Below are 12,634 nucleotides of genomic sequence, written 5' to 3' on the forward strand. Positions count from 1 at the left end.
GAAGTTATGTCGGGTTATTGAGGCTCTGGGAGAGTTATGAGTTGTTGTAGCTGTCGTGGTAGTATTGCTTCGCAGCCGGATACGGGGGCAGAGTCTACAGCCTTTTGTGTGTTAGATGCCCGAGCTGTTAATGTTTTGCATTACACACAGGGAGCAAGGGTTTTCGCGTATGCTACGGCTTTCGTAATCAAGTGACATCGATGAAATACCACCAAGTGGTCAGGACAAAAAGCATTGCTCGTCACATCTTCGGTGTTATTGGAATGAACTCCTACTGCACTCGGGTGGTTCTGCAAGAGGCGTGCTTCATGCCAACCCAACAGCAACGCGCTCTTACTGCGTAAGGAAGTAATACCATCGGTAGTTCCTTCGTCGAACGCATACTATTCATTCGATTACGCAAGAGTGGGAAGTCTTCGGGTGACGGCATCCCACTGACTTGATGCTGGTGGTCTGTCCAGACAGCGAAGCGGCGAGGGGCGAGAAATGGCATACCGAGTATGTCAGATACTGGGGGTTGGAAGGAGGGGGAATCAGTCAATACGTTCCAGGGGATCGCTTTGGAGAGAAGTGCAGAGGCGACGAGGATTGGACCAGTCATGGCCGGCTCGGGCACTCGACAGAATTTTGTCGCTCTGGGAAAAGTATCGGGGCCGAAGCCGCGAGTTGTAGAAGTCGGTACCATCTTGTGGTATGATAGATTTGGGTCAAGTCGATGGCTCTAACTATTATATTGGAGAATAGATCACAGTTCTTTCATCCAATTGGACGGCGTCCAAAACGAGGCACTAGTGGTTTAGTGGTAAAATCCATCGTTGCCATCGATGGGCCCCGCGTTCGATTCGCGGCTAGTGCAAGAATTTCTCTTTTTGCAATTTCTATCCTCTTTTCCAGTTCTTTTTTGGCCATCTGGCCTATGCTATGTTCCTTTGGCAGTGGATGCATGGCAAGCAGCAATCTGGTGTGTTAACATAGCACCAGTGGACAGCGTTCTGCGTGACTGACTTCCTGAAGGCCTCGTCAAGTCGCCCGGCATGATGAGATCATGTGGTATTGAAGCAAGCATATAGCTACTCTGCTACACGATGGCCTGAATTGATGAGCAGGCGATCGTGGACTGTCGTAACGATATGGGGAGAAAATATGAGGGTAACACATCAGCTCGAAACTAAGACGTGGGCTTTGGAACATTGGGGTCGATCTTGCGAAGTGCCCGGCCTTGCTCGTGCGACGGGACGGACGCTGTGGCACCGAGGAAGCCAGCCCGTGTTCCCATTTCAGCTGGCTGCTGCTCGTAAAGGCAGGCAAGTTAGGGGTAATGGGAGGAGTGACGACCTCGGGATGATGCCGGATTGCAGGTAGGCAGGCAGGCAGGTAGCCAGAGAGGGATACCTACAGACGGACGGATTGCGGCAGAGGCATGCCAGATGGATGTTGCATCAACAGGTCAAGCCCTTGCGGTGAACTCCCCCAAGTAGCCAGCATGGCCCGCACTCCTCGTCGATGATGAAATGCAGGTTGCGTACTGTTATCAGACGGCCTAAAATTAGCCACGAGCCCAGCGGCCGGTGCCGGTTGCCGACACCCACGAGCAAGCCCGCCGGGAGGCTGTGTTGTTGCCTTGGCCGCATCGATGCTAAGGTTAAAATAGATAGAAACGCGCCGTTGGCAAATATTGTGGGTAGAGCTGAAAACGATCCCAGAAGCCGCCCAGCAAGGCCTTTTTACCAGGTTCTACTGAGACTAGAGGGCCCTTTTTCATGTAGGTCATCGATGTAGTGGTATGTAGGCTCCGGGCAGGCATATGTACATACGTGCAATACTTCCAGCTCACCCCGACCGGGCATGCGCGTCTTGCTCGCAGAATATAGCCACCAATGCCGCCGGTGGCTTGAAAGTGGGACTTGCGAGGAGGGAATTACTAGACTACAAGTGAGAAGGTAGGTATGCTTCTCAGGCTGTCTATTGACTCGAATTTGGATTGGGATCCGGATATGGCTGCGACGCGCACGCCAGTCCAGCAGTTCCCAGAGGCACCTCTTCCTCAGAGCACTCCTCCGCTCCTCAGTGGGCCGTCCTTTCCATTTCGTCCGTCCATGGTACTGGAACTGGTTTTATGTGGGGGTTGATACATACATAGATCTCTTCCATCAAATGCTGGGGTCCGGTACAGAACCGAGCTCCGACTCTTCACTGGCGGCTCTCGGGGGAATCCACGAGAGGTCAATTGCAGACCGAGTGAAGACGATTACGATGTTTCATCTTGGGATTGATCAACTGAACATTCCCAATGATTCATCATTTGCATGCTCGGGGGGGCGGACTTGGCGCTCTGCCTGCATTCATTTCGTCTTGATTTCTTGAGGTCCCCTTCGACCCTTCCCACCACGCTTCTGCACCTTCTGCACCTTCTGCACCTTCTGCACCTTCTGCACCTTCTGCACCTTCTGCACCTTCTGCACCTTCTGCACCCTGCCGCAAGTCTTCTGGCAGGCGCAGCTGGCACCTACCCGATTCGATTTGGATCGCATATTGGGTCTGCCATTGGACGCCGGCTTGCTACCACAGGCCGCCAACCCATCCGTCTGAAGCAGTTGTTAGCGGCTGATTGGCCCTTGTGGCGCGGGCGAAGCTTTTCTTTTCCCACCCTCCAGTCTGCCCATTTGCTTGCGACGTCGAGTCGTTGCTCTTCAACTACAGGACAGGTCGGTGTTCCTTTCTTTTGCCCATCGCGCCCCGTGATATCGTACACGAAGATTGCCCTTTCGGCCTGCAGGACGGCCGCCAATCAGACCTGCCCCCCTTGCCTCGCTTGCGAGGGGGTGGGGACTCTGTTCTGCTCAAAGTTGACCAACTGGTGGTTCAGAGGCCGATCATCTTAATCAATCGTCTCACGATGGCCGAGCCCAATGAGAGAGCACCCAGCCCGAATGCCCACTTTCATCCGCACATCTACGAGGATACGCTGCAAGGCGATTTGTTCCTTCACTTCAAATGAGGATGACTTGCTTAGAGGTGGCCAGGACGCACAGGTATGTGGTAAAGTCGACAGGCGGAGATGCCTGCTCCCTGGTTTGTGCATGCATGGATAGACACATCTCCGGGCCAGCTGAGCAATCCCACCCCCGCCCCTCCTCGCCTGCCATGCTTAGCGATGCCCCGTATTCTGCCCCGTAGATGCATGTACGGGTTATCGGGTGGCAGGGCACTGGCAGGGCACTTCCAGGGCCCTCCGACTCTTCCCTGCTCTTTTTTTTGTCTGTCTCAAAACACGCGTGGGTACGTGCCGGCAGGGTATCACCACCGACAGCATTTCTTTCTCATCGTTCAGGCAATTAATTGCAAAGAATTGCCAAGTTACGTTTGAAGGACATTGAGGAGAAGTGCACGGAATACTTAGACAAGGCCGTGCCGTGCTGGATGACAGCTGAGCCCGTGGACGTTGTATTATACTGCTTATGACTTGCAGAAACGAAACACTTGGGAACAGCCGAGCCCTCCAGCCGGGAGAGTCTCCGTGCAGTGCGACTGTCGATTGCATGTAAGTATATCTATATGTGTACCACATATCATCGCTACCTGCTTGCTACCTGGCCATTCATACCTCGCCTGCCACCTAGTCCCGTCCCTCCCTCACTGCCATTCAACCTATTCCCTGGTTTTACTTCGCTTCCCTCCCCATGCGTCGCCCGCCCACTTTGACGACCATTTCCTCCCACCCCACCACCACCACCACCACTACGACGACCGTCGCATTTCGACTCGTCTCGGTGTATGTTACCAAACGGGCGCCAACCAATGCCGAGTCACTTCATTTTAGCCATCGCATCTGTTCTTACGAGGTATAGGCCTATATAAGTGCAAGCTCGGCACGTAAACATACTTCATACACAAGAGAGAGGCAATCGTCAACTGGTTACCTATGGACTCGCTAAGAATGGATCGCTATCCGCCCGAGTCCGCTCCACCACGCGCCGCCGTGTCGTCCTCGGGCGCCGTATTCAACCCTCCTTCTCTGCTGCCCGAGACTTCGACCACTTCAGCTACGACTACTACTACTACTACTTCGGCAGAGACATTCCACCCGCCGCCGCCGCCGCCGAATGCCTCCATGTCAGTAGCCTCGACGCCCACCACCGACTCGCGCGCGCCAGCTGCAACCGTCCCGGCGGCCTGCCTCGCTTGCGTAAGTAGCGTGTGAACTACCAGCACTGCTAGTACTACTGCCACTACCACCACTCTTCACGCCTTCCATCCTCTGCTTCCCCCTTTCAAAACTTGACCTGGACTAGAAGCTGATACCGTCGTAAACAAAAAGAGGTCCAAACACCTCAAGTGCGACGGGCTCAATCCGTGTACGCGATGCAAGGCCAGCGACAGCTTGTGCCAGTACATCGCTTCCAGGCGCGGCTACAAGGGCCCCAGAAGGAACACGGCCCAGAACCCAAACAAACGACATGCTTCCGATTCGCCGCCCTCCGCCGGTGGTGACAACAGCTGCCCCATGCTGCTCGGCGCGACTGTGGCGACGCCGGCGCAGACGATGACGGCCTACAATGCCGTGCTGGGACTGCCGGAACCCCCGGTATCCCCCTTCGTGGCCACGCCGGGCTTCTCGGGCCTGCAGTTATACAGGAACCCCTACCTCGACCCGGTGAGTGGGGCCCTGATTGAGTTCGACAACCGGCCGAGGCCGCCGCAGACGGTGCCCGAGCGCTGCGTGGACTCCTTCTACCACCACTTCTTCCCGGGCCACCCGTGCGCCCTGCCCAAGCCGCACCTGTTGCGCGTCGCCAAGGAGCGGAACCTGGAGCCGCTGCTGGCGGCCATGCGGTGGACAGGCTCGCTGTACCTGGTAAACGAGGTCAGCGGCCCGACCCGTGCCACCTTGTTCGACGAGGCCATGCGGCTTGTCTACGCGCCTGACGCGTCCAAGGACGCCTTCCTCGTGCAGGCTATGGTGGTCCTGTTGATCGGCCTCGATGGTAGCTGTGACAACGACAAGGCCCGGGATTTGCTGTCGGACGTCGAGCGCATCGCCATTGAGATTGGGCTGTACCAGCGGGCCTACGCCACCAACCACGGGCAGGGCGACCCCGTGGTCGAGGAGAGCCTGCGGCGGACGTGGTGGGATCTGTTTATCGTCGACGGCATGGTGGCAGGTGTCCATCGGCAGACCAATTTCTTGCTGTTCGATATCGTGGCCGACGTTGCTCTCCCTTGTGAGGAGCACGAGTACCTTTCAGGGGTAAGTGCAGTACCGACTCTACGTCCATTCTATTCTTCGAACGCTAACCACGTCACACGCATAGTTTATCCCGCGGCCCATGTATCTTGAGGATTTCGATGACCAGCTCTTCAGTGGAGAGGAGCGAGAATTCTCCTCGTTCGCCTACCGAGTAGCGTCCATTAGGAATCTCGGCCGCATGATGCGGTTGCCTGAAAGCGTCTTCCCAGGGGATGAAAACGTTGACCGGATAGAGATGTTGCTGTCGAACTGGAGGATGCATCTGCCGGACTCGAAGCGCGACTGTCTAAACAAAGATGGCCAACTTGACGAAATGATGTTCCAGGCGCACATGATTAATCATGCGTAAGTATACTCGCCTGTTTTATCAATCGCACATCTCTCTGACTCAAATGTTTCCTAGCTGCACGATCATCCTACACCAGCCGCACTCGCAGCTCGACTCGTCTCCCGCCCGGGACGTGACGGCGTGCGCGCCGCACCAGATGGTCAAGAGCGGTGACAACTTCAATACGCACACGAAGCACATCATCACGGCGGCGTGCGCCATTAGCAAGATGGTGACGTACGCGGTGCCCATTACGTGCCACACGCACTTTTTCACGTGCGTGCTAACGCTCTCGTCGATTGTGCACCTGAGCAAGTGGGCGCTCTACTTTGTGCAGAACGACGAGGACCTGCGGCAGCAGATCCGCTTGAACATTGGCGCCCTCAACAAACTGAGCTCGGTTTGGAAGGCCGCGGGGAGAGCGTCAGGCCAGGTCAAGGGCGTGGCGCAGGAGATTTACCGGGCCAAGAAGGCGCAGCAGGATAATGCAAGCCTTTGGGTTGGCTATACACAGGAGGAGATTGTCAGTTCCATTGCGTCGGATGAGAGTATCATGAGCGATATCAACACCATGCTTCAGCCGGGGAGTTGATGTTGAGGGTGGGCAGCAGCATGTTCATCTAGGAGAGAGAGAGAGAGGACGGTGGGATTTCAACAAAGGGCGAGAACCGAACCGAAAAATACATTTGGGAAGGGAAGAAGGGTCTTCTATATAGTGTTTAAAATGTGGAATGTGGTAGGGGCGATGTCGTAAGGCACAAGAGGCACGATGTAACAATATCTGGATGGGGTTGTGTGGAGTTTTGGATGGATGGGGTTGGTTGGTGATCTTTTATTTAACACAGCAGTATCTTGGCCGGCACGCTGGATTCCAGAAAAGACAGACAAGCATATATGAGCAAACCTTGCATGTATGGAACATGCCTGGGACACGTACGCGTCTATCTATAATAAGTGATTCATGTTCCATATTATCTATCACTATTTTTCACTCTGGTCTTGTCATAATGCATGCACTCTCCTTTTCTTTACTTTTTGTTGGCTTCTGATGCTGCCAACGGCGCGCCAACGGCATCCCTGGCATGCCTCTCCCATGTGCCCCCGGTCAATTATAGGTTTAGCCTGTGCGGAGCGTGCATCAGGAGGGAGAATGACCAACCTGTAATGCGGCTACTAGCCCGTGATCGCATGCTGGGCGGCTGAAAAGAAAAAGGGTCACTAGAGTCGCAACGGGGAGGTGATGTGCCCTGTGTGGTCGCCGGGCTCGGGCTTCAGTTGGGGGCTTGGGGGCCCCCTACTGGCTGTTGGCTCTTTACTGGCCAGACGGCGGTTAGATTAGTGGGTTACGGGGAGCTGGGAGCTGGGAGCTGGGAGCTGGGGGGGGCGGCAGGGCACGTCGGCGAGGTTGACAGAAGTTACGGGGCGACGGGGACAGGGTCCGTCCCAGGTCGCCGACTACCTCCAATTCAGCTGGCCTTGCCTTTTCTCGAAAAAAGCATATACCTACTTACCTAGGTTACTGTAGATACAACGAAGAGGTCGCCGGTAGTTTCATGAGGTCCCCGTCGCTTCGATAATAGCGCTGACACTCGGGCCCGCGGGCACCTAATCTTGAGAAGTAAAGGGCAGGGTAGGGTAGAAGCCGATCGGGGGCGCTATCTTCTTTCACTGGCCCGCCCAGGTCGCCGAGATGCTTGAGTACTTACCTATCCAAATTTCTGGGCATTAGATATATGTATTTCCCTCCCTTACGTCTAGGTATTCCTTCCACCGAGTCGCCGTTCATTTCTTTCATTGTTCGATACTGTATCTACCTCGCCGAGCCCAACGGCCCTACCGGCTCCATCTAAGATCTAGATCATAGGCCTGTATGCAAAAGAGGGCAAGAGTATCGTGCTCTATCGAAATTGGACTTGGGGCTTGTTTACCTACCTCTTCACCATGATCTCGGGCCGTTTTACACTTTCCTCCCTCATCTACACATCAAGACAGATGTGGCGTCTCGTTTAGGTCACAGTCTTCTTGGCTTAAACCACTGGGTTTTAAGCAGCTGGGGGCCTTGATGGGCTGTCGTTTGATGTGCTTACTATGCCCTTACAGGCACTACCGCTTACGGGCGTCGGCGTCCATAATGATGTGATATTGAGCACACACACACTCCTAAACACTGCTCTGGCGATGTGATGTGATGGGTTGCTATTCACCTCGTACGGGAGGGAGACGAAACAGTAATCCTACCTACCTATCTAAGCAATACATGTTGATGATCCATAGACTGAGAGCGCCCCATAAGGCTGGCCGGACTCGACAATCATGTCGGCGACGTCAGCTTCCACAATCAGTCGTTGGGGGGCTCTCTCTCTTCACCGACGCGCAAAAGTCCAGCCTGGTGAGCGCGTGTTGAGGAAGACGCCATAGAGCACTAAAGGCTACCTCCCCTAGTCTCTTAGGGGGGTGCGAATGTGAAGCCTCCATGTGGAGTGAAGACATTCTTACTGCAAGTATATTAGAACGACGCCATCATTGACGTTCTTGATTTTTCTTTTTCTTTCTTTTTTGCGTTAATATCAACGTTTGAACGACATACCGAGCTATACTAACCTTGGAGTTTCCCCCCTTGAGAGCACGATTGGCTGGCACCACTAACACTACTGCGTGCAATACGCCGGTAGGCCAAAGTAGCACCAGTCCCGCAGAGCCAGACGCCACCAACGGTGTAAGACGGACGTGACATATGGTGTACGACCGACAAGGAGAAGAAGACGAGATGAACGACCACCACGACAGCAATTCAACCTCGTCGACGATGTCGCCAGACTTGGAGCAGGGGCATTCCGCCGCAGACGCCCATCTGCTCAACACGACGGTGTCGAGCATCGCGTGGCGCGGCGTCACGGCGACGGTCAAGGACCGCAAGACCCAGGAGCCGCTGAACCTCGTCGACAATGTCGAGGGCTATGTCGAGGCCGGTATGCTTTCCTCTCCTCTCATCTCCTTGCTTTCCACACCGGCCTTATCCGTCCACCCCTAAACACCAGCCCTGATACGATATCTGATACGTGATGTATCAGTACTCACCTCAACCCCCAGGCGAGCTCTGTGCCCTCATGGGCCCCAGCGGCAGCGGCAAGACCACCCTCCTCAACGTCCTGGCCCACCGCCCCCGCCCAAGGGCCAGACGGTCTCCGGCACCATCCTCGTCAACGGCGCCGCGCCGGCGTCTCGGTCCGCCTTTTGCGAAATTAGCGGCTTCGTCGAGCAGGAGGACGCGCTCATCGGGTCGCTGACGGTGAGCGAGACGCTGCAGTTTCAGTCGCGGCTGGCTACCAGTTCTAGGTGAGTTTTCCAGCGCCCCCCCCATAGGAGCTATAGGGAGAATCACTGGGCCTCGACGCTGACCAAGGACACAGCGCCCTCCCCGCCCAATCCCGCAAATCCCTCATCGCCACCCTCCTCGCCTCCCTCGGTCTGTCCGACCAGTCCGAGACCCTGATCGGCACCCCCTGCGCCCGGGCCTCAGCGGCGGCCAGAAGCGGCGCGTCGGCGTCGCGGCCGCCCTGCTCTCGGCGCCGCGCGTCCTGTTCCTCGACGAGCCCACGAGCGGCCTCGACGCCGCCGCCGCGTTCGAGGTGCTGCGGTACCTGCGCGACGTCGTCGCGCGGCGGCACCGGCTGGCGGTGGTGGCGAGCGTGCACCAGCCGTCGGCGGCGAGCTTTGGGCTGTTTGACAAGGCGGCGCTGCTGTCGAAGGGGAGGCCGTATTATTTCGGGCCGGGCGGCGACCAGGTTGCGCGGTTCTGCGAGGGCAAACAGGATGAAACCGGGGACGGGAGAGGATGGGGATTGCGGATGCCGCCGCATACAAACACGGCCGAGTTCCTCCTCGAGCTCGTGAATACGGATTTCGCTACGGACCGGGCGGCGGCGCGGGCGCGGCTCGCGGTTTTGCAAAAGGGGTGGGAGGGGTCGGCGCGGTGCAGGGAGATGCGGGCCGCGATCCGCCAGATCGAAGCAAAGGCACGCTCTGAGAAGAGCGGTAGCATGGTCGTCGACCGGGAGGAGCAGGGTCACGGCAACAGCAGCAGCAGCAGCAGCAGCAGCAGCAGCACAAGCAGCGCAAGCAGCAAGCCCGGGTTCGCGAGCGTCGTGCTGACGCTGCTGCGCCGCTCCTTCGTCAAGAGCTACCGCGACGTCGTGGCGTACGGGATCCGCGTCGCCATGTACCTCGGGCTCGCCCTCATGATGGGGACGGTCTGGCTGCGGCTGGGGACGGAGCAGGCGTCCATTATTCCGATCACCAACGGACTCGTAAGTCTCTCTCTCTCTCTCTTTTTGGTCTTAATGCCCCCAAGCTCTCGGGGCGTTCATGGCACACACGAGGAATCTCTAAATGTTAACTTGGCCTTCCCCTGCAGTTCTTCGGCTCGGCCTTCATGTCCTTCATGGCCGTGGCCTACGTGCCCGCCTTCCTCGAGGACCGCCAGCAGTACGTCAAGGAGCACCACAACGGGCTCTACGGCGCGACGGCGCTCGTGGCCTCCAACTTCCTGATCGGGATTCCCTACCTATGTACGTGTCCCCTTTTCTTCCTTCCATCAATCAGCCTTTCTACTACTACTAACACAGAATGAACCACCACACAGTCCTCATCTCCCTCCTCTTCTCCGTCATCTCCTACTGGCTCTCCAACTTCCAGCCCACCGCGCCCGCCTTCTTCACCTACCTCCTCTGGCTCTTCCTCGACCTGCTCGCGGCCGAGTCCCTCGTCGTCCTGCTGACCGCGCTCTTCCCCTCCTTCGTCGTCGCCCTCGCCCTCGTCGCCTTCGCCAACGGGCTCTGGATGAGCGTCGGCGGCTTCCTCGTCAGCCCGCCGCTGCTCAACGTCTTCTACCGCTACGGCTTCCACTACTGGGACTACCAGAAGTGGGTGTTTGAGGGCATGATGGTCAACGAGTTCGCCGGGCGCGTGTACGAGTGCGCTCGCTTGACGACGGGCGGTGGTGGTGGCGGTGGGAACGGGAATGGGGAGGGGGAGGGGGAGAGGGAGGTTAGGGGGTGTAGTTGTATGTACCCCACCGCGCTCGCGGACCAGTGCCTCATCGCGGGCCAGGGCGTGCTGGATCAGTACGGGTACGAGCCGGGGCACATGGGGCGCAACGTGGGGATCCTGCTGGCGATCGTGTTGGGGTACCGGGTTGCGGGATGGTTGGTGTTGAAGGTTCGGGTTTAGATGATGCCAAAGCGACTTGTCCGTTCTTGACGGACTGAACTTCATCGGTTGGTGGTGATCAAAGACAGGCCTTGCACCCCTTACTCGCATATCTAGTATCACAGTTCTACTATCACATCCATGGGGTCTGACCACGCTTCCCCTAATGATCAGTCTCGTCAACCTGGCCTTCATGAGTCGTCGTCTGGCCCTGTTGTCTGCCTTGGTATCCGAACAGATGTTTGTCAGGGGCGCGAGGATGACCAGGCACCTCAGACCCTTCCTGGTTGACCAGCTCGGCGCAACAGACTCAGATTAATATGGCCAGAGAGATGTTGAGCGGCCAGCAAGTAGCCCCAACATCATCGTCGATGCCAGAAAGTGAACCACCGTGCTACTGCCAAGGCTGACACGCCAACCCCAGCACACCTATCTTGGCCTCTTCCGTGTATCCTCTTGTCCGAGAAAGCGCCTTGAGGCCTTCGAACGTATCTTTGATGTCTACGAGGGGCGTTAATTAGGACCCGACTATGTGGACGATCTGTCAAGCGTTGACAAATGTGTCGTTATGGGCTTTGCAGCTTCGGCTCCCCCTCTCCGACAGCTGTGGTCCGGCAACCAACGTTCGCCCCCAGTCAAAGGGAAGCCCTTTCCTGTGTGTTCAGTCAGCTCGAGCTGTCCACACGGATGGCGGCGGTCGAGGCGCCCTCCTCCATCTCCATCCATAAGCCTCAACTCCGGTCGATACCGACCAACCAACTAGCCAGTTGCTACGTTGGGGCACACTTGCAAACAAAGCAGGAGCAGTAGAATGCCTCATTTAAACACTACATATAGTTAATTACTCCTTGCGTAGGGAAAAAAAAAGAAAGATAAGACATATTTTCGGCGAGTCAAAACGTAGGTAAGGTGAATGCATGATGCAGGCAGGGCAGGGCACAACACCAAAAAATCATCTCGAAACGGCCAAAAAAAAACATACTCTCTGGCGGGGAATTGAACCCCGGTCTCGAGCGGTAATTGTAACTGGAGAAACCCAATGACAAGCTCGCATACTGACCACTATACTACCAAAGACTGCTACTCTCGCCAGCTTCTGATGATTTTCGTTTAACCTATCGGCTTCTATATGCCTAACCTTGAAGGCTTGAGTCAATTCATTTCACCGCTTTCTGGGGCCAGTCGGCATCCGCCATTTATCGCACCTGGACGTAGTCTGCTGCCGTGATGTCTTCGGTCCCGCACCAGTTTTTCCCCAGCCCTGGGGACGGGACTTGGTGACGTATATAGCGTATACGTATGAGCATGCAGAGTTGACTTCTCGAGCCAATGCCCGTCGATAGGATATACGCATGACGAGCAACAGCGACAAGGAAGCGTAGGTAGAAGAGGATAAATAAACCCCACCATTGCGGAATCCGTCGTCACTATTGCTCGCTACAAAAACCACTTCCAAATGTATGCACACATCTATCACATATATATCATTCCTGGGCACGGTTAGAACCTCCATTACTATGCGCTCTCACTTCAACGTGACGATATCCCCATCCATCATCCTTAACCTCCCCTCTCCTCAATCACCTGATCACGAGAGCCCCGTCGACTCGCTACCTTTCCATTACCCATCAAATCCCAGACATGCAGATGCAGCGACAACTCCCATCTCCATCTTTCCATGTATAATTGACCCTTATTAAGATGCACCGCGCTCCCGTCGGGCCTCGACACGCACACGTAATATCCCATAACCACGCCATGCTTGCATAAACTAGACATGGTTTCGCATGAACGTGCGGGGCGCTCTGTGACTCTCTCCTTAGCGAGCGGGTCGACTGTCATGTCTCTCC

The 12,634-nt window shown here is 56.1% G+C and overlaps 4 protein-coding genes across 4 annotated transcripts; 2 read left to right on the plus strand and 2 right to left on the minus strand.

The window, feature by feature from the left end:
* Window positions 1-14: 14 nt before the first annotated feature.
* Window positions 15-685, minus strand: PG986_008436 (uncharacterized protein; the record flags this gene model as incomplete). The annotated part of the gene is made up of 3 exons (XM_066844658.1): window positions 15-124; window positions 338-383; window positions 440-685. The coding sequence occupies 3 exons, from the start codon at window positions 683-685 to the stop codon at window positions 15-17; spliced, it is 402 nt and encodes a 133-aa protein (XP_066700770.1).
* Window positions 686-2,342: 1,657 nt separating this feature from the next.
* On the minus strand, window positions 2,343-2,531 carry PG986_008437 (uncharacterized protein; the record flags this gene model as incomplete). The annotated part of the gene is made up of 1 exon (XM_066844659.1): window positions 2,343-2,531. One exon carries the CDS (start codon window positions 2,529-2,531, stop codon window positions 2,343-2,345), a length of 189 nt encoding a protein of 62 aa, XP_066700771.1.
* A 1,406-nt stretch (window positions 2,532-3,937) lies between these two features.
* On the plus strand, window positions 3,938-6,168 carry PG986_008438 (C6 transcription factor; the record flags this gene model as incomplete). Its single annotated transcript, XM_066844660.1, has 4 exons — window positions 3,938-4,186; window positions 4,319-5,248; window positions 5,313-5,593; window positions 5,652-6,168. The coding sequence occupies 4 exons, from the start codon at window positions 3,938-3,940 to the stop codon at window positions 6,166-6,168; spliced, it is 1,977 nt and encodes a 658-aa protein (XP_066700772.1).
* A 2,214-nt stretch (window positions 6,169-8,382) lies between these two features.
* PG986_008439 (uncharacterized protein) lies at window positions 8,383-10,805 on the plus strand (the record flags this gene model as incomplete). Its single annotated transcript, XM_066844661.1, is given in 6 exon segments — window positions 8,383-8,545; window positions 8,615-8,912; window positions 8,987-9,042; window positions 9,057-9,883; window positions 9,991-10,148; window positions 10,202-10,805. The coding sequence occupies 6 exon segments, from the start codon at window positions 8,383-8,385 to the stop codon at window positions 10,803-10,805; spliced, it is 2,106 nt and encodes a 701-aa protein (XP_066700773.1).
* Window positions 10,806-12,634: the final 1,829 nt, after the last annotated feature.

Source organism: Apiospora aurea, assembly GCF_038362705.1.
Source record: "Apiospora aurea strain CBS 24483 chromosome Unknown utg000005l_segment0_segment0, whole genome shotgun sequence".
Classification (NCBI taxonomy): domain Eukaryota; kingdom Fungi; phylum Ascomycota; class Sordariomycetes; order Amphisphaeriales; family Apiosporaceae; genus Apiospora; species Apiospora aurea.